This window comes from Hypanus sabinus, chromosome 11, assembly GCF_030144855.1.
Source record: "Hypanus sabinus isolate sHypSab1 chromosome 11, sHypSab1.hap1, whole genome shotgun sequence".
Classification (NCBI taxonomy): Eukaryota; Metazoa; Chordata; class Chondrichthyes; order Myliobatiformes; family Dasyatidae; genus Hypanus; species Hypanus sabinus.
The window spans coordinates 24,479,244-24,501,562 of NC_082716.1; the positions used below are offsets into that span (position 1 = coordinate 24,479,244).

At 40.7% G+C, this 22,319-nt stretch overlaps 1 protein-coding gene across 2 annotated transcripts in view; it reads right to left on the reverse strand.

Moving 5' to 3' along the window:
* LOC132401544 (dihydropyrimidine dehydrogenase [NADP(+)]-like) overlaps positions 1-22,319 on the reverse strand; it is an 889,454-nt gene that overhangs the window by 39,062 nt on the left and 828,073 nt on the right. The window contains exons 21-22 of one of the 2 annotated variants that reach the window (XM_059983565.1): positions 15,151-15,291; positions 8,998-9,138 (exon numbers count right to left, since the gene is read on the reverse strand). In XM_059983565.1, coding sequence (XP_059839548.1) covers positions 8,998-9,138; positions 15,151-15,291 — 282 coding nt within the window. Of the gene's footprint in view, positions 1-8,997; positions 9,139-15,150; positions 15,295-22,319 lie in introns of both variants that reach the window. The other variant, XM_059983564.1, reaches the window with a different exon arrangement.

Sequence of the window (22,319 nt, forward strand, 5' to 3'; positions counted from 1 at the left end):
AATTTTCCTGCAGACATACTCAGGGTGGTGATTCTGTGGAATCCATTGCCACAGATGGCTGTGGAGGCCAAGTCTTGGGTATATTTAAAGCAGAGATTGATAGGTTCATGATTAGTAAGAAGGCAGGAAAATGGGGTTGAGAGGGATAGTAAATCAGTTATGATAGAATAGTGGAGCAGTCTTGATGGGCCAAATGGCCCAATTCTGCTCCTAGATCTTGTAGCCTTGTGGATATTAAACCTCTAAGTTCCTCCTGCAGACTGTCACTGCTACCACACAACTTTCCTGTTCAAAAGTATCAGAGTTTGTCCACGTATACTGATACAAAAAAAAGGTTGAATACTGCTTTTACGTACATTGCAGCTTTTGCTTTTTGACTCATTCTAATTAATACACTCAGAGAACATCAACACAAATTATACAATCAGGTCTGATTAAAAACCTTGCTTTTAGCACCAACTATTTTGGTAAATTAAGTTGCAATTCATAAGTATAATTGAAGTCAGCAGCTGCAGTTGATCTGGCTTTATAACAATTCAGAAAGTACATTAGCATTGGTACTAATCTACATTTCCTTCATATGAAATACTATAGAATAAATGCAATCTGGAACTCTCATGAGATAACTACTGTACATAACGAAGTGTTGGGGCCCGTACTTAAAACTAACATGCAGAGAGGTTTAATAATGAATGTTACAGCACTATAGGGCCATTTTTCCACAAAAGACTCAAAGCTGAATTTTAATTGTAATTGGTTAAAGCAAAACATAGTTATTAACTCAAGTATGAAGCCTATGTTTTTCTTTTATTTGTACTCTCCATGCAACTCTTTCTACTACCGTAGTTTGTACTGAAATTAAAAGTTGCTTCTATTTTTTTTTAAAACGTCCTTAAGTCAGACAGATAGCAATATTATGGTAGCTACTTATTGTCAGCTAGACTGTTACTATAGCAACAGAGTCTGATTCTTCTGAAGCGAAGACCACAACGCACACATAAAAATTAAAAACGGGAATTTAAATTATGAAAAGCAGATTGGTTTGAAAGAGAATTAAATTTTTTTGTTTATTATGATTCCTGTGAAAATGTTAAAAAAAATGGCCAAAGATGTGTGTTTCTAGCGTATCCCTGAGAAGAAAATGTCTGTAGAGTTGTGGAGGCTACAGAAAAGAAATGATCAGCAGGGAGAGGTTGAACAGTTGGAATAGGTTGTCAGAACGAGTTCTCACAGTCACATCACTGGAATCACTGAAGCACCACTATGCTGTCTCAGTCTTGCCAGATCTGATTGGAAATATTCCCGGAGGTCACATTATCTCTCACCTTCCTTATCATATAGCACTCTTCATCTCTACTCTAAAACTTCATAATCTAAAAGGTCTAAGAGCTGGGAGAAAATAATAAAAAAACATATCACACAATATCTGTTTACTGGCATACTTGTTTCTCTTCAAAGCACAATAATTCCTGGTGGAAAGAAGACAGTACAAGAGGGTGAGCATCTATGTACTGAAGTGGACATGATTCAATATTGTAACAACAAATCCATAGAAAGCACTAGAAGTTGTTAGCAAAATGATAGATTGACGTAGCTTTGAGTACTGTAGAAGTTACTGCACGAGTCTTCAAGAGCTTTTACAATTGATCCAGGCAGAATTTCAAATCCTACCAAGGCAGCTAGGGATTTGAAATTCAAATACATCTCTATCATAAAACTATGGGATTGTCACAAATATAAAATCAGAATTACCAATGCCTCAGTCTTACTTCAATGTCACTACAAAACAACCAATATAATTGTCTAATCTCAAACAAGAGGAAATCTGCTGATGTTGGAAATCCAAGCAACCCATGCAAAATACTGGAGGAACTCTGCAGGTCAGGCAGCAGCTATGGAAAAGAGTACAGTCGACGTTTCAGGCCAAGACCCTTCATCAGGAGTGGAGAAAAGAGAAGTCAGAGTGAAAAGGCAGAGGGATGGGAGAGGGTAGTAGAGATATCAGGTTGAAGGTGATAGATTAACACAGAGAGGGGGAGGGGTGAGGTAAAGAGCTGGGAAGTTGATTGGTGAAGGAGATACGGGGTTGAAGAAGGGGGAATCTGATGGGAGAGGACAGGAGGACAAGGAAGAAAGGGAAGGGGGAGGAGCACCAGAGGGAGGTGATGGGAAGATAAGGGGATAAGGTAAACAAGGGAAATGGGAATGGTGAAGGTGGGGGGGGGGGGGGGGAGTCATCATGTTCAAGAAATCGATGTTCTCATCATCAGGTTGGAGGCTACTCAGGCGGAATATAAGATGTTGCTCCTCCAACCTGAGTGTGGCGTCATCACGACAGTAGAGGAGGCCATGGACTAACATGTTGGAATAGGAATGGGAAGTAGAATTAAAATAGGTGGCCACTGGGAGACCCCGCTTTTTCTGGTGGCAGAGCATAGGTAATCAGTGAAGTGGCCTCCCAATCACCTTGCCAGGGATAGGGTTCCTTTTGCCCTCACCTACCACCCCACCAACCTTCACATCCAGCACTTAATTCTCCATACCTTCCGCCATCTCCAACGGGATCCCACCACCAAGCACATCTTTCCCTCCCTCCAATTTCTGCTTTCCGCAGGGATCGCTCCCGACCTGACTCCCTTGTCCAATTGTCCCTCCCCACTGAATTCCCTCCTGGCACTTATCAAGAGCTACACCTGTCCCTACACCTTCTCCCTCACTTTCATTCAGGGCCCCAAACAGTCCTTCCAAGTGAGGTGACATATCACCTGTGAGTCTGTTTGGGTCACTAATGTATCTGATGCTCACAGTGTGGTCTCCTGTACATCGGTAAGACACGATGTAGATTGGGAGACTGCTTTGCTGAGCACCTAAGCTCTGTCCATCAGAAAAAGGGGTATCTCAGTGCCCACTCTTTTAATTCTACTTCCCATTCCCATTCCAACATGTCCATCCATGGCCTCATCTATTGCAGCAATGAGGCCACACTCAGTTTGGAGGAGCAACAATGTCTAGGTATCTTCCAACCTGATGGTATGCACATTGATTTCTTGAACTTCCGGTAGTGCCCCGCACCGTCTTTCCTTCACCATTCCCCATTCCCATTTCCCTCTCACACCTTATCTCCTTACCTGCCTATCACTTCCATCTGGTGTTCTTTCCTCTTCCCTATCTTCCATGGCCTTCTGTCTGCTCCTATCAGATCTTCCCTTCTCCAGCCCTGTATTTCTTTCACCAATCAACTTCCCAGCTCTTACTTCATCCCTCCCCTCCCCCTCCCCTGGCTTCACCTGTCACCTGTCTTCCTCCCCTCCCTCCACCTTTTCACTTTGACTTCTCATCTTTTTCCTTCTAGTCCTGTTTAATGGTCTTGGCCCAAAATGTTGACTGCTTACTCTTTTCTATAGATGCTCCTGGCCTGCTGAGTTCCTCCAGCATTTTGCGTGTGCCATAATGTAATTGTCTCTTAACAGTCCGCAGAATTGTCTGAGCAAGTCACTCGGTTCTGGATTCAATTAGGGATGACATTAAAATGACAACAATATTTCAGTCCTATACAGGGATAAATAAAAATAATATAATACCACAGACCATAAGATATAGAAGCAGAATTAGGCCATTTGGCCCATCAAATGTGCTTCACCATTTCATCATGGCTGATGCATTTTCCTTCTCAGCCCTGACCAATAAAGACTTGGCTGAATAGCTGCCTGTGACAATGAATTCCGCAGATTCACCACACCCTGGCTAAAGAAATTCTTCCTCATCTCTGTTCTAAAAGGACATCCTTCTATTTTGAGGCTGTGTCCTCTGGTCCTAGACCGGGGGTCGGCAACTTCAGTGGCTCTTTCAGTGGTAAAGGTTGCTGACCCCTGTCCTAGACCCTTCCACCATAGGAAACATCTTCGCCACATCCACTCTATTAAGGCTTTTCAACATTCAATATGTTTCAATTAGGTCACCCCCTCATTCTTCTGAATTGCAATGAATACTGGCCCAAGGGCATCAAATGCTCTTCATATGACAAGCTGTTCAATAGTGTAATCATTTTTATGAAACTCCTTTGAACCCTCTCCAGTATCAGCTCAACCTTACTAAGATAAGGGGTCCAAAACTGCTCATAATACTCCAAACGAGGCCTCAATATTCTTAACTTTAGAAGATGTACAATTAACAAGCAGGCCTAATTATGCAATTGTATGCCAGAGGTCATTTCTCCACCGGAGCAGGTAGGCCTGAGAAACAATCAACACTGGCTTTCATTTAGTGATTAAGAAGTTGCATCTTACTGAATGGCATCCACAGACAATTTGCCAATGAGGTAAAAGGGACTATAGATCTGCTGTAATGTCAGCAGTAATGTATCACTACCTGATTCCAAAAATACAGCAAACATTTTCAAAGAGATTTATCCCTCTGGTCTCATCTTACAGCAATATTCTTATGCATACAACTTTAAGCCAGATGTGGGCTAAGTGATTTTGAGCCCAACAAAACCACAAATGGCCTCATTCAAGGTAAACAACTTCCAGGAAGCTTAGAACATGGCAAAGGTCACTTAATAACAATGCATACAGCATAATGCTTCTCCTAAGAATGACATCAGGTTGCCTCAGCAACACCCGCACTGAGGTTACGTCAAATACATTTCCAATATTTGGTCCCATGGGGGCTAACTTCCTGAATTAGAATCATGTTCTCTATTAATTGAAAATCACAGAATTGCGGATGCTGGAAATCCGAAATAAAAATATCAAAAAACTTGGAAACCCTCAGCAGGTCAGACAGCATCAGTGAAAAGAGAATTATAGCTAACATTTCAGGTCAAAAACTTCTCACCAGTTCTGGGAAGGAGAGAAAACATGGGCAATTTTCTCATTTTCCTGTTCTATTGAAGGGTTCAACATGAAGTGTTATCTTAATTTTCCTTTCCACAAATGCTGCCTACACTGCCAAGTACTTCCAGTGCTTTCTGTTCTTCTCCTGTTCTCCATCTTATCCAGCTGAAAGCAGAAACATTATGATCCAATTTCACCCTGATAGCAAATCCAACAATTAATTAATTAATCATAATTAATCATAACAGAACTGTAAGTGAGTAGGGAATAATGCACTAAATCTGCTGAAGTATTTTGGAATGTATTCTGATTGAAACAAGTTGGCTGGCTGGCTGTCCATAGCTCCTCAAACTTTTCAGGTGAACTGATACAGAATATAGATTATCGAAATACAGATATTAGAAGAATGAGAGGGGATCTCTTTGAAACTTATCAAATGTTGAAAGTCCTAGGGACAATGGACGTGAACAGGATGTTTCCTGTAGTGAGGGAGTCTAGGACCAGAGGAACAGCCCCAGATCAGGAAGATGTCCCTTTAGAAGAGATGAAAAGGAATGTCTTTAGCCAGAAGGTGGTTCTTCTTATCGTGTCCACAGACAATCTATACATGGCCAGACTGGATACACTTTGCGTCTTGTTTTTTGGCAAGATCTGCAACAGTACAGGGTTCCTCTAGTGATGGACGTTGCAGGAGATGTTGCATAGTTTGTGGCTCAGTTCCACATTCACAAGTTGTCGGGCTGGTTGTATATCCCCATTTGCTTAGTGACACCAGAAGGTGGTGAATCTGTGGAATTCATATAACCATATAACAATTACAGCATGGAAACAGGCCATCTCAGCCCTTCTAGTCCGTGCCGAACGCTTACTCTCACCTAGTCCCACCTACCTGCACTCAGCCCATAACCCTCCATTCCTTTCCTATCCATATACCTAGCCAATTTTACTTTAAATGACAATATTGAACCTGCCTCTACCACTTCTACTGGAAGCTCGTTCCACACTTTAGTCTCTGAGTAAAGAAATTCCCCCTCGTGTTACCCCTTAACTTTTGCACCCCTAACTCTCAACTCATGTCCTTTAGTTTGAATCTCCCCTACTCTCAATGGAAAAAGCCTATCAACGTCAACTCTAACTATCCCCCTCATAATTTTAAATACCTCTATCAAGTCCCCGCTCAACCATCTATGCTCCAAAAAATAAAGACCTAACTTTTCAACCTTTCTCTTTAACTTAGGTGCTGAAACCCAGGTAACATTCTAGTAAATCTCCTCTGTACTCTATTTTGCTGACATCTTTCCTATAATTTGGTGACCAGAACTGTACACAATACTCCAAATTTGGCCTTATATGGTATATGGAGGAATTTAAGGTGGGGGGTTATATGGGAGGCAGGGTTTGAAGGTCAGCACAACATTGTTGGCCGACGGTCCTGTAATGTGCTGTACTATTCTATGTTCTATGTTACCAATACGTTCCCAAAAGCTTTCTTCACCACCCTATCCACATGAGATTCCACCTTCAGGGAACTATGCACCATTATTCCTAGCTCACTCTGTTCTACTGGCCTCAGATAGCTATGGAGGCCAAGTCATTGTTCATATTTTAAGAAAAGGCTGGTAGTTTCTTGATCAGGAAGGACGTCACAGATTACGGGGAGAAGACAGGAGATGGGAGTTGAGAGGGATAATAAGTCAGCCATGTTGGAATGGCAGAGCAGTCTCAATGGGTAAAATAACCTAATGCTGCTCCTATGTCTTATGGTCTAATATACCCTGTATGTGACAGATTCAACAATTTCCTAATTGGATCTAACCTGCTCTGAAACATTGTATCCAAGCAAATAATAATCAAAATAGTAATAGACCCCATTAATAAATTGATCACAATACTCCATTCTTAAAAATAGTAAAAAACAGCTGAGCTGGTACACAATTGGAAAAGTTTCAGGAGATCTGGAGTTAACGTGGAGGCTGTATTACCTTCCATCAACCGTAGGGAAGGAGAGCTTACAGACAAAAATCCACAGAGAGGATATAACTGGAGTGCAACTCTGACCTTCTCTTAGCACTCTGAAGCAGCCCAGTTAAAGGAAAGCCAGTTAATCTACACCATGCAAGAAACCGTAGGGAGGCCACAGTTGTGGCTTGTGCCCTTCTCATCAGGGTTTGGGGTTTAAAATCTTTCTTAACAATAGGTCTTTCCTACCTCTTTGAAGGTCGTGTTTAGAGGTGATGGGCAGTTGTGTCTGTGTGCCGCTCAAAGGAACTGCATGTTAACAAGATGCTTAGTAAGGTGTCGACAATAATATGCCAGCTAAGGGATCCACCTCAGGACAAGGCATAAATGCCTCCCAAAAAAGCTCTTTAATGTTTTCCTTAAGCTACTTAAGGTTGGGAAAAGACCCTTCACCACTCTGCGAAGTGCCAACTTGACCTGTAGAAAAACTGAGTAAACTGAGAGATTAATGTATATGCTGGAATGTGTTTTAAGACAGGGAGAAACTTCCAGAAGAGTCTTTCTCCTTCCCTCTTGCTCAATGCTGCTGCAGTCTATGGGTCTTGAGCACGGCTTAATCGATGTGGTTTGTGGTTTGGACTCTACACCTCACATAATGATGTGTTTCTGGTTGCCCCTTATGTACTGTTTTGTATAACTACACTCGGGGCAGACTAGTGCAGATGGTGAGAGATGCGCTGCTTCCGGGGTGAACTAAATGGGATATTCCCGGACTCTTGTGATGTCTTTATGATTCGGTGGTTTGCATTCTGTGTTTTCTGCTTTTTTTTTGCTGTTTGCACAATTTGTTTATTTTACGTGGGGGGGGGGGGGTCTGATGTTTTTCTTTAAATGGGTTCCATAGTTTTCTTTGTATCGTGGCTGCACATGGAAAGACGCAACTCAAGGTTGTATATTGCATACGTACTTTTATAATAGATATACTCTGAATCATTGAAGAACATAGTTTGAAGTAAGATCAGTTACTTGAGTAGTCGGAGAGCATAGGAGAGTTGTACCATAGAGTCACATAGGAGGGAAACAGACCATTCTTCCCATTAAATCTGTGTCAACCATCAAGCACAGCTCCAAGCAAAATCTATTTTATTCTCTACATATCCCTGTACCTCTCCTATTACATATATTAATTACTGTGGCAAATCCATCAATCTTTATGCCTTTTGGAAGCAGGAAGAAACAACATTATCCCGTGACACTGTACTTCCCAATCTGTAGATCTCTGGAACAAAGGGACTGTGATTTTTCCCATTAAATTATAAACAAGATGCTAAGTAAGTATTCCATAAAGAATCATACTCAGTGGCTACTTTGTCAGGTACACCTGTTTGCTATCGCAAATATCTAACATAGCAGCATCTCAATCCGTAAAGATATGCAAGCACAGTCAAGTGGTTCAGTTGTTGTTCCGACCAAACAGCAGAATAGAGAACAAATGTGATCTACATGACTTTGACTGTGGAATGGTTGTTGGTGCCACACAGGGTGGTTTGAATATCTCAGATCTCCTGGGATTTTCACGCGTAGCAGTCCCTAGAATTTACAGAGAATGGAGCCAAAAAAAACCCCAGAAAATAAAGTGAGCGGCAGTTTTGTGGGTGCAAATGAGGAGAAGGGCGAAATGAGTTCAAGCACGGTGACAGTAACTGAAATAACCATGCATTTCAACAGTGGTGTGCAGAAGAGCATCTCTGATCGCACAACATGTCAAACCTTGAAGTGGGTGGGCTACAGCAGCAGAAGATCACAAGCATGCAAGAGGCACCTAATAAAGTGACCAGTGAATATACATCCATTTTTTTCCATTTTGAATCCATCACTAAATTAGTTCAATGTTGTTCTAAAATAGACACTGAAAGAGTTAGCTCAATGATTCAATCCTTCAATTCTTCCAGTAGAAGTTCTAGATTTAAGAGTTTATATTTTAAATGAGTAATTCACATCCATTTATTCATTTTCAGGATTCCCAATATGAATTGATTTACTGTGGAGTGTATCGCCTTCAGCCTGGTTGGACATGGGAAACAGCAGCCCGCTGAAGATTTGCTTATAACAGATATACACAAGGATTTCAATTTGTACATCTAAATGCCTCATAAATCAGAAGTGATAATACACATTGTGCTCATTACTAATGTCTCCTTACCTGATAACCAGAGTCATTACAAGTCAGGTAGCATTTGCCACAGTTAATGCACATCTCCTCATCAATCAATGCTACCACAGGGTCCTTGTTATTCAGCACTCTATAGGCTCCAATATATGACAGACTTCTGCCAATTACTTCCTAGACAAGAGCATGAAAAATAACCAATATAAATTGGAAAAGCAAAAATGCATAAAAATCTTCAAACAACACGTAAATTTTGATATAGTGATACAATGCAGTTCAATTATCTATGACTTGAAAGACAAGTAATACTTCACTCTTTAAATTATTTAAATAAAAGTACACTTTATTAGATACACCTGCACACCTGCTCATTAATGCAAACGTCTAATCAGCCAAACATGTTGCAGCAACTCAATGCACAAAAACAAGTAGACATGGTCAAGGGATTCAGTTGTTGTTCAGACCAAGCCTATGAAAGAAATGTGATCTAAGTGACGTTGACTGTGGAATGATTGTTGGTGCCAGATGAGGTGATTTGAGTATCTCAGTAACTGCTGATCTCCAGGGATTTTCATGCACACGAGTCTCTAGAATTTACACAGAATGGGGTGAAAAACAAAACAAAAATCCACTGAGCAGCAGTTCTGTGGGTGAAAATGCCTTGTTAATGAGAGAGGTCAGAGGAGAATGGCCAGTCTAGCTCAAGCTGACAGGAAGGCGACAGTAATTCAAATAATCATGTGTTACAACAGTGCTCTGCAGAAAAGCATCTCTGAATGCACAACACATCGAACTTTGAAGTGGATGGGCTACAGCAGCAGCAGGCCACACTGGATCCTACTGCTGTGGCCATTTTATTAGGTAAACTCCTGAACTCAATGAAGTGGTCAATAAGTGTATTTTATCTCTGTTTTTAACAAAGCACAAGCAAATATATCTACAAACAAGAGAAAATCTGCAGATGCTGGAAATCTGAGCACCACATACAAAATGTTGGAGGAACTCAGCAGGCTAGGCAGCATCTGTGGAAAAGAGTACAGTCGATGTTTCAGCCCGAAACACTGACTGTACTCTTTTCCATAGATGCTGCCTGGCCTGCTGAGTTTCTCCAGCACTTTGTGTGTGAAGCAACTATATCTAATCTTGTTTCTTAAGTGTAATTCATTAGGCAGGTCCTTGACTTAATAAAACTTGCCCCAACATCACCTTTCTTCCCCAACCCCCTGCTTCCTAATTCCTTTCAGTTTTTAACCTTAATGCTTTTGTTTTAATCTCAGGCTTATTTTGAAGAGTATCCCATTAGCACACTGAATAATATTCACTCTCCTTCATTATGGAGGACAGTAAGTCAATTTTACACGATTGTCTCCGTATCCTTGGAGGATGCAGGCGTGGCTAATCAGTAGAAGCCCCGAAGGAATCACCAGTGATGGTCATAAATTAGAACCTCTGCTGACAACTGTGAAAGGCCACTTTTAAAAATATCTTCCAGCTATATCTTATCCCTGTTTTATGATGCACATTATGCAGTTGTTAAAAAGATACACAGTCTTGAAAAGAACTTTACAGTGGCCATAAAACTGTATAAAGTTGCAATGCACATTGTTTTGTATTTGTGAATGCTCTCTAAGTGCAGTGATATTTGATCCAAGGCACCTGGATTACAGAGAAGCATCTGCTGTCTATATTAGAGTTGTATCTAACTGACTTGTTCTGACAAATCCATGCTTGAATCGACTATCATTTTAGAGAGCAATTATAACCCTTGGTATATTGACCCTATCTAATAAGATTCAAGATTGTTCAATGTCATTTCCTATGAATGTAAAGGAGAATACATAAGTGTAAAATTGAATGAGATAATTGTCACCCCAGATCTGGTGCAGCATGAAAAATAGAGAAAAGATAAAAAATAAAATAATAATAAATAACACCACAAATACATAAGATAGCTTATATACATAGATTGATTGTATGTCCAGAAAGTAATGCTAGGCTGTACTTAAGGTGACTGACAGGAAATAATAAAGTAGTGGTGGAGTTAGTGAGTGGAGGTGTTGTTCAGCCTTACTGCTTAGGGAAAGTAACTGTTTTTGACTCAACGCACACAAAGTGCTGGAGACACTCACTAGGCCAGGCAGCATCTATGGAAAAGAGGAAATAGTCGACATCTCGGCCCAAAGTGTTGACTGTTTATTTTTTCCACAGATGCTGCCTGGCCTGCTGAGCTCCTCCAGCATTTTGTGTGTGTTGCTTTGATTCCCAGCAAATGTAGATTTTCTCGGGTTTTTGAGTCAGGTAGACTTGACATGGGTGCTGAGTAGATTCCTCCCTGATGAGAGTGGGACAAACAGTGCTCGAGGAGGGATTCTGCCATTTGTGTGATTTGTTCTTTTTTTTTGCATGTTGGGGGTCTTTCTTTGTAGGAATCCATGGTTTTCTTTGTTTTGTCGTCGTCTGTGGGAAGACAAATCCCAGGGTTGTATACTGCTTATGTACTTTGATAATAAATGTACTTTGAACCTTTGAATCTTTTAATCTTTGCCTGGGATCTTTCATGATGTTACTGGTCCTTTTTTGGCACCTTCTTGTATGTATATCCTTGATGGCAGGTAGGCTGGTGCCAGTGACACATTGAGCAGCCTTGCCTACCTGTTGTAGAGCCTTCCAGTCTGCCTCAGTACAGCTTCCATGCCAAACAGTGATGCAGCTTGTCAGGATGTGCTCTACTACAGGTCTAGAGAATGACATGAGTATGGACGTGTAAAGTCCAGCTCTCTTCAGGCTCCTCAGAAAGTAGAGATGTTGGTGAGCTTTCCTGTGGATGTGCTCTGGGACCATGAGAGGTTGCGTGTGATGACTGACTCATTCAATTCACCTGTCCTGTGTCTGGAACAGCAAGACGACAGAACAATGCATCTGACATCCTCTTCTGCTGGATGACAATGTGCACAGTCTAATGTCGTCTGTTACCAGCCCCATCCTCTCTAAACTCATCCTCACCGCCATTTGAACAATTTTTTTTCTATCTATTTGTTCTTGCAGTCTACTGCGATATTCCGCAACTCTTTGTCTTTCAAGGTTGCTGCTTCCTAAACTTGTGTCAATCTTTCTAGTAGTTCTGCTCGGCAACACGATTCCACCCTGCCATAGCACAAAGGCATATGTAACATTGTGGGCCAAAGGGCCTGTACTGTGCTGTCTGTCCTAAGGGCTCAAATGCAACCATGGTAGCATGACAGTTTGTTTTCTCATTGTCCCCATACCTGCTGCATCTTTGCAGGAGAAATCATCTAGAGGCCCTTTGAACTTATTCCAACTTTCATAAGATCTTAGACTTGGCATCAGATTCCTGCAGTTCCTATGACCTTCAGCTTCCTAATCTTCAACATCTGATGATCTAATTTCATCAATTCTAATAATTCATGACTACCCAAGAGAGAAAGTTCTTCCTGACTTTCTAGCTAAATGGCCAACCCTTTACTCCAAGTTCACAAGAGATTAGGTGGAGCTTTTTACTTGCTGAGGCCATGAAATCAGCCACGAGGAATATTATGAAACTGAATCTGTTTTATTCTGAAACTGTGTCCCTCAATTTTTGGTTCTCTCACTAGGGGGAATAACACCCTCTCTGTGTCCACCCTGCCAAGTACACTCAGGACTTCAACTTTCTCAGTGAGTTCACCTCTTTTTCTTCTAAACTGCTGTTGCTGCGTGAGTGTATTCACCGGTGACGTGAGGCAGACTCTATTGAAACAAAATAACACAAATAAACTGACAGCCTTTCGAGTCACAAGAGAGGGAGACGGAGGGAGAACCCCCCCCCCCCCCCCAGAATCCCTCAAACACTGCAATGGGCAAGAACACAACTTCCTTATCTGCTGCAAATAAGGCAACTAGTTTATTCCTAGTGGAAACCAAGCACAACTCCAAATCATCTCTTCATGTATCCCCCTTGATTGATTTCATGGCCTCAGCAAGAAAGAAGCTCCACCTAAACTCTTGAGAACTTGGAATAAAGAAGATAATAGCCAAAATTCCTACTCCAGTTCTCCTGCCAATGCATTTGTAATGCATGTGAGTGTAGGGCAGGGGCTCCCAACTATCTTATGCCCTGGAGCCTTACCATTAACTGAGAGCTAACTGGGGTTGGGAACCCCTGGTGTAGGATAAAGAACAGGGTGAAAAAACGGACTGTTATTGACTGCCAAGCCTGACCCTGTTGATCACCGTCTATCTGCACATTCGAAGAACATCCCCTTCATCTGAACAAACTGATGCAATTGTACACTGCCATTATAGAGAGCATCCTGTCTGGTTTGGTGCAGCATCTTCTCACAATACACAAAAACTACAACAAACCGTCATTGGCTGCAGTCAACCATCACTGCAGAACTTACGACCAGGACAAAGAAGCAGGCAGGAAAAATCACTGCAGACGCTACCCATGCTGCAAACTGCCTTGTCTGAAAGCTCCCTTCAGGAAAGCATTATAGAGCTATTCAAACAAAAACTCCACACCACCTTAAATGTTCCTTTCCCCAGTTAATCTGATTGACCATTCTAGTTAGTTCCCCCCACTTCCCTTTATCTATTACCCCTTTCAATGCACTGCAATGTGACCATGTAAACCACTTTTTATAATGCTGTTTACATTGTAAATACATGCTGATATTTATGCACATTTTATTCCATATCTGCTCTTACAACTTTATTTTTATCTAATTCTTTATTCTTTTTTTTAAAACTTTTTTTATTGCATTTTTAAATGGTTACAAAGTATGAAAAAACAATGTATATAACCCATACCCCCTCCCCTTAACCCCTCCCCCCTAACTGCCCTATAGAAAAAAAAAGAAAGAAAGAAAGAAAGAATGCCTGGTTGTTATAATCCAATATTATTTTTACTAGGTGATATTGAAGGGATAAAACCGAAACTCAAACTAAATAAGTATCAGAAAGAATTTATAAAAATTGCACTGGCAGTAGCCAAAAAAGCTATTGCAGTTACTTGGAAATCGGATACACATTTAAGTATAGATTCTTGGAAGAAAGAAATCTATGGTTGTATTCCATTAGAAAAAATTACTTATAATTTAAGAGATAAATATGAAACATTTTTGAAAATTTGGAGCCCTTATTTACAAAAGACAGGATTAAATATATAGATGCTCTGAAGATGAAACAATTGGTTATTAGGGGAAAGAAATAAATATACATATTAAAGTTATTACGAATTCCATGGAGCATGTGGAGATCTTCCAACTAATTCTTTATTCTGAGAAAGTGATAGATGTTGTTTTTATTGGATGTTGCTCCAACAGCCCACAGAAGATTTTAATACAGTGCATGTAAAAGTAAATAACAAATAAAATTGATCCTGATCCTGATGTTCGACCAAGACACCAGAAGTCTCCCTTAAGAGCAGCCATAAGGCTGTAGAGGTCCGTGCCTACTGGAATACCTTCTTCCCTTCCTGCTTTGGCTGAGCTGAGATGCAAAACCAATTGAGAGTTTCCTCTCTTTTCATGCTGCATTCTTCACTGCAATTTTGTCTGCCCTCCCCGAATCCCACACACTCTCTTCCTCTTCTCAATCCACCAGCTTAGTGCCTGCTCCACCCCAAATTAGTGGGAACACCAGGATTTCGGTAAAGAATGCTGATTGGCATGGGAACATTTTGTGCCTTGTCCTCCTCAATTGTGGAAAAGCTTTGCTTAGTACAACACACACACACAAAATGTGTGGCTTAAGATTTCAAACATCTGCAGAATCTGAGCCACCTAAATTTGTAGCAATATTGGCAATTATACATCTTCAGCCACTTGACTCCATATTCTGATACACTTTGAAACTCACCCACCTGATTCCCCTCTTTTAAAGTCCTTTTTAACATTCATCTTGTGGCTATTCCATTAAACCTCAAATCTTTTTCCCACCTCAGTTTTCTTCTGAATCATTCTGGAGTGCCTTTCTTAATTAGAAGGCCTCTGTTACTTCTGTTGAACTACCTGTCTCAGCAATAACAAAACAATAACAATTATATAGATGGGATGGGAATGAAGGGCTATGGTCCATGTGCTGATCGATGGGACTAAGCAGAATAACAGTTCAGCATGGACTAGGTGGCTGAAGAGCCTATTTCTACGCTGTAGTGCTTGATAACTTTATGACTCTATTCATTACCTGGACCCTTGGAATGGGTTTTTTGATCGCGAATGAGTCTGCACCACTCTCCTGCACCACTTCATTCAATTCTGTCTGCTTGAGCTTTTCTTCAGCTATAATTTTCTTACGCTGTTCCAGGTAAGGGCCAAAGTTGGGCAACTGCTGAAACAAAGCATTTGGAAGAAAAACATAATAGAATTAGAGTATTTTCTATAACTTTCCATGTACATTTTGTCTTGACAAGTGAGTGCATAATATTAAACGTATAGATTAATAGGAATTCTAAAGAACATATTTTAATTTCCTATTGTACATATAAAAGTACCAACATAGTATAAACATAAGAGATTCTGTAAATGCTGGAAATTCAGAAGAACACTCAACAGGTCAGGCAGCATCTATGGAGAGGAATAAACAGTCCATGCTTTTAGTAGAGACCCTTCATTAAGACTAGAAACGAAGGGGGAAGATGCTAGAATAGAAGGTATTATTAAGGTACAATATAAAGGTAGATATGCTAGTGTAAGTTTCATTCCTGGTTAAGGCTGAGCTTGGAACTCTAAATAAACAATTTTTTCCTAAGATGATATTGAACAGATACTACAACTAACTGTGTAATGTAGAGAAATGTAATTGTCTAATATGATGTAGAGATGGACCTCAGATAAATTGATACACAGTTACTAACTCTACCAAACTTAATTCTTTTACATGATTGCAGTGTTCTGCTACTTCTCTTTGCCTTACCCAGTCAAATTTTACAAAACTGTCCATTATTCTTTGAATACACTTCTGATGTGGGAAGCTTCTGAGAAGGCTCTCCATAAACATTTCTTGAGATCTTTAAAATCCTAATGAGATGGTTAAATTTTTATTCATTTTTCTGAATATGGGTATCACCAGCCACACCGATCAATATAAGAACATAAGAAATAGGAGCAGGAGTAGACCATCTGGTCAGTCAAGCCTGTCCTGCCATTCAGTGATATCACAGCTGATCTGAACATGGACTCATCTCCACCTACCAACCTTTTCTCCACAACCCTTAATTCCCCAACTATGCAAAAATCTGATAAATATATTTAAATATCTGCTATGGTGAGCCACTGTTTTAGTGCTGGAGCTGCACTGGTTAAATTTTCTTTATTTATGCAGAGATAAAGCACAGTACAAGGCCCTTCCAGCCCAATGAGCCACACAACCTAGCAACCCTAGCCCAATCACAGGACAATTTACAATGACCAATTAATCTACCAACCAGTTTGCCCTTGGAACATGGGAGAAAACCGGAGCAATCCGGGGCAGCCCATGCACTTACGTACAAACGTTCTACAGAATGCGTCGGAACTGCACTCTGAACTCTGGAATGCCATGAACTGTAACACCATTGCACCAATCACTATGCTATCCTGGTGCCCCTTGTAGGTGTTGCCGCTGAAGAGTCACTTTCAAGGACTCTACAACCCACCTTTACAGTATTGTTTTTTTAAATTTACTTTTTTGTATGTGTAAATGAAGACAGACTGTCTTCTGTAAGGGTTCGTCAGTGTTTGTGTGTAGTTTTTCATTGATTCTATTGTATTTCTTTGTGTTGACTCTATTGTTCTACTGTGAATGCCTGCAAGAAAATGAAACTCATGTGCGTATTTAATAATAAATTGACTTCGAACTTGGAATTTTGAGAGAGAATTCCAGGATTTAGAACCAGCAGAGATGAAAGACTGGTGATATATTTTTAAACCAGGATGATGTGCAGCTTAGAAGATGGGTGATGTACAATGTGTTGCAATCTATGAGGCTCGCCTTTGTCCTCAAGATTCTTGAGAATTGTTGGAACTGCACCCATCCAGATAAATGGAGAGTGTTCCACAGATTTTTAGATAAAATCTACTTCCTTTGCTTGTCAATTCAATAGCACAGAGGCAAAAAGGGCAAAATTCATCTTAGGTCATGAGGAGTTAAATCATCAGATGCTAGTTGGGCTTGCCTCCATAAAAATAGTTCCACTATGATGTGCGTATTGCCAGACCTGTGATCTTGGGCCTGCCTATCTTTCTCTCTTTGCCAGCTATTTTATAACTCTTAATAAACAAACATTATAAGCATAAACAAATATGGTTGCCTGGTTGCTTTCAAAACTCAACACATGCAAACATTCAAATTAAGATAAATAAAATTCTCTCTACTTTAATCTATTAAATAATCAGATTGGTCAAGTTTCTGTAATCTGTATTCTTTGCACTTTTAACATAAAATTCAGACTATAAAAGCCAAATTAGGGGTATGCAACATGCTAGAGATAGATTTAGGATTTTACACACATGCTCCTGTAAACCTGTAACAAAAGCAAAAAAATTTGGAAATCTCAACAGCTGTTGACGCACATGTGCAGAGAGAAACTCTGCTTTGCTCCCCATATACTTTGTCTGTCCTGTTGATCATTTTCAGTGCATTCAGTTTTTATGATTATTAATGCTGCAAGTCTGACTCACTGATTTCTTGGCAGACAGCAGACATGGAAGGCGGAAAAGCTGCATAGCCACGATCTAGTGAGGACCCGGCCTCAAGCTGCGGTGCCGTCTGTTTACAGCCATCCAGGACAGAAGCATCAGAGTTGGTGCGCTCCACCAGAGAGCTGGGGGGCATTGTGGCATGGTGGCTGAGCTGGAGTTGGTGCTGCATCCAAGTGCTCACCCAGCAGAAGACAAGGCATATTGTGTTCTACGGCAACATTCATGGAGTCAGGGTCTTGGAGTATATTTCTATGTGATTGCATTTTATTGATATCTTACATGTGACTGTTGTCTTTTATGCACTACATGTGCCTTGTGCTGTGTATTACTGTTGGGACTGTGTTTTACACCTTGGCCCCAGAGTAACACTTTGTTTGGCTGTATTCATAAGTATTTGTGCATGGTTGAATGACAATTAAACAAATTTGAATGTGGCCAAGCAAAAGTCAGAGACATAAAAGACTGCAGATGCTGGAATCTGAAGCAACATGCAAAGCACTGGAAGAACTCAGTGGCTCAGGCAGTATCTGTGGAGGGAAATGAACAGTTGACATTTCACATTGAGACCAGCCAGGTGAAGGATCTTGACCTGCAGCAGATGACCCACTAAGTTCCTCTAGCACTTAATCTGTTGCTCCAGCCAAGGTCTGAACTATTTGTGCCCAGTGTGGTTGTCAACTTCACCCAAAATGTCACCTAGAATCAAAAATCAACAAATCATTTGAGGTCCAAGACCAGAAACATCCCTTTTTGTAGAGCAATAAGAAGAGTTGTGCATTAGAACACATGTATGCCTAATAGAGGCACATTAAACAGCCTAAGTATAATTGGAATTCAAGAAATGTGTTTATTCTAAAGCCACGCACAGGGCTTTAGCAGAACTTTTATTACTGCCAACAGTTTTTTTTCCCCCCAACAGAGCAATTTTGGTTGCTGCCCACTGAGACAAAAAGGTTTGGGAATTAGAAAATTATGCACATCACACAACTCTTTTTTTCCTCTTGTTGTTCACTTAGAGTGATCAAAGCAGTTTTTGTGACAGATGCACACATTCAGACAGCATAAGTTATTTTAGCCATGCCTTTCCCTTGGGGAACATCACTAATGTATGTGGTCCCAATAGAAGTGCTAAATCCACCCCGTCTGCAGATAATGGGCACTTTCAGTTGCAACCTCTCTCCATCTTCTGAAAGGTATTAGGCTTTAGTTAGAGGCTGACAACATAATGAATCATCTGATGCACCAGAGCAGTCCTGAATTAGGAAAGCTTTTACAATAGTCACAGGACAAAAAAAAACCCTCTCTATTATAATTGATTTGCAATCAGCTCTTAGATAATTGAAATGCTCATAAGTTAAAATATCATACTGTTGCAACATTAAAGAACTATAATATGACTGCCAAGGACAGTACAAGTCAAAGGCTATGATATTAATCATACATTTCAATTTTTCAAAATTATTTGCACACTTAGTTCAAGATGCAAAAAGCTTTTCTTTTCCAGAATGGATACAACTAGTTGTCAGCAAAATTAGGGGATCCGTTTAAAAACTCCTATTCCAACAGAGTACAGAAAAACAGTACAAAACTTCAAAGCATTTTCACTTTCTATCTGTTCACTGTTAGATACCGTTTTTGAATACTAATTACAATAATACTATTAATATAATGACAACAATAAACCTGTGTCTTTTCTATCACTTAAGAACTAACTCTTTAAACAGAGTTATGGAACCAAAAAACCTAGCTATTCAAAATTGTGCTAGACTGTATCATGGTAAGATCACATTTGATGAGCTAAGTGACATTTACTCACACCTGATTTTAATATTCTTAATTACATTAATATTTTTAGCTTTGGGGAGTCAAAGCATATCATAAATAATTATAAATAGTAGCTGCAATAAACCCCCCACCCCCAACAACACACACAGAAGGGTCTCCAAACCCAGGAAGCCCACCTCCGGACCTCTGACCTCCATGCCATGGTCCCAGACACACCAACCTCAGGGCTCCAACCTCTGGACTCACCATCTTCTGGTGTTCAGCGTCATGATTCACTGATCACCGACCTCAGGACCTGCCAAATGATCTTGACCCACTAATTCTGGAACCCCCACTGACCTCAACCCTCATTCTTAGGTGCCCCCGAGGTCTCGAACGTCCATCTCAGCCTGCAACCTCGTAGTCAGAGAATTCAACCTCTGACTTGAATTCTGACCTTCAGTTCCTTCCTCTTACGCTTTGTTTGCCACCCCTGAGTTTTCACTTCCCTCATCCCTGCCCCAAACCTTACCAGACCCCTAACTTCCCCAGTCAGTGCAATATAACAATTCTTTCCACCAGCTCTCATTTGCAATGACATGCATTGCTTGCAGAACTTAATGAAGCTGGAGTCGCGTCATCAATGGCTCCGCTTAGTCATTCAGAGTGGCACACCAGAATCATGTTTAAGATCTTCGAGCCAGACACTGCAAAAATCATTGACGAGATGGATTTCTTACTGAAGTCAAAGATGTACCATGCTGCTTGGCTTTGGACCATATTGCTCCTTACAGCATGGGCCTGGACGCACTATTCTTTGGAAGCTGACACCAATTATGCAGAGGTGATTCAGTGTGGTGCACTGCAACTCGGCACCTCTCCAGTGGAAGAGGGTATAGCATGTATAAAATGGCTCCAGCAACCAGAGGCCACCACCTTCACACAATACTAAAAACAGAATTGTCAGGTTGCTTAATACTGTTGCAATACATGATGCTTCACAAGAGTAACCCTCCAAAGTGACTAGGACTAACAACTTAATTCTCCTAGTTTATCCCTAATTAAAAATCCCTAATTAAAGAAACAGGTAATCCAGTCATTACTGTGCTGCTCTGTATGCTAATTGACTGCTGGAAGACTGTCTGCCCCCAGCCCCTGGGCTAATCTCTTGGCCACTGCCACAGTGTCCGCAGCACCTGTGCAAGGAGCAGCCCCTTGCTCTCAAGGGGGTTGTTCGGCTTCAGCTGGATCTTGAACCTCTGCGCTGGTACCGCCATTAGAGTTTTCCGTCGGTCACCGTCTGTGATACTTACATTCTTTGGGCTAAGAGATTAGCCTGGGGCCCGAGTGCCCTCCCATCAGGCAGAAGATACAACAGCTTGAGAACATGTACCACCAGGCTCAAGGACAACTTCCATCCTGTACTTATAAGACTTTTTTTAAAAGATATCTTTTACAGTAAGGTGAGTTCTTCATCTCTCCCTCTACCTCATTCTACCTCCCTTCTACTTCATTCATCTACCTTTGTTGCACTTCCTTTGTAACTCTAACTCTGTATTCTGCATTCTGGTTATTTTCATTTGTTATAACTTGAAACACTTATGTATGGAATGATCAGTCTGGATTGCATGCAAACCAAAAGATTTTCACTGTATTTGGGTAGATGTGACAATAATAGACTAATTGATGCTGAGATGCATCCAAATATGTGCTGGGACACATCATCAGTGATACAATCCAGGGTCATCGGGTGTTCTGGGCCTTTCAACAACAGACACCCTTACCCAGGTGACCCAACCAGGATTGATCAGGCCCCGGCCTGTACTCCAGCAGTACTGGAGCTACCTGGAGTCTTGCTCAGAAATGCTCTGTGATGGTTCTGATGGCTCATTGCACCCCCATAATGCCAAGGAGAAAGCAAGTTCTACAGAGCCAGCAAAACGTCTACACCCCACCTCTATAGGCTCAGATCTTGCCCTTCACCTTGCCTCTGGCAGTGTTCTACCAGCTCCAGGTACGTGGCCTTATCCTCGATCACCTCATCAATCTGATCTTCCCCAGGCACCGCCAGCTCTACCATCACCACCTGATAATTAGTATTCAAAGACGTGGAAATAGTTTAAATTAAATTAATTTTAAAAGATTTAAATTAAAAATTAATCAATCAATAAAATTGAGAAAAATATAAATTTGAACAATATAAAAATTAATTTTAATAATTACATCAGCTACTTTTTAATAAACTATGGTAATCCTCTTCAAACACAGGAGGCTGCCATTTGTACCAACCTTTAGAAAGTACTTCCTGTTTATAAAGCGCATCAGAATTCTCTAAGGTCATGAAAGGTTTTTCTTTAAAGCTACATACGTAGTGCCAACATTACAGCAAATCAGAGTGCAAGTAACTGGATAATCCCCACCTCATCAAGATTGGTGAGTTGTCTTCTTTATCTTCTTCTAGTTAAGTTTAATGGCGGCTGGCAGACCAACGTAAGGTGCATTACTGCCATCTACTGAGCTGGAGACTGGACCAAACACACAGGAAGTGCACCCACTTTAATCCCCACCCAAAAGAACAACTAAAATAATATCAAAAACTCTAATGCTTTCCTGAAAGTCAAATATGCACATATATATTACAAAGGCAGTGATATTCGAACAAACTTTCCATCTTAAATTGTGTCTCACACAAAGATCTCAACTTAGCAATTAGAAGTTTCCTTTGCACCTAATAGTATCTGCATTCAAACAAAATATGCTGCATCTTTTCTTGACAAGTACCCTCCCTAATAATGCCTGTATCATGCATATTAGTTCTAAACAATGAATTATTCTGCCTATTATGTCCAATATGTAATCGTGTAAGGAAAACTTCGTTCCTGCTGTTATACCCATCTCCCAGTTGAGTTC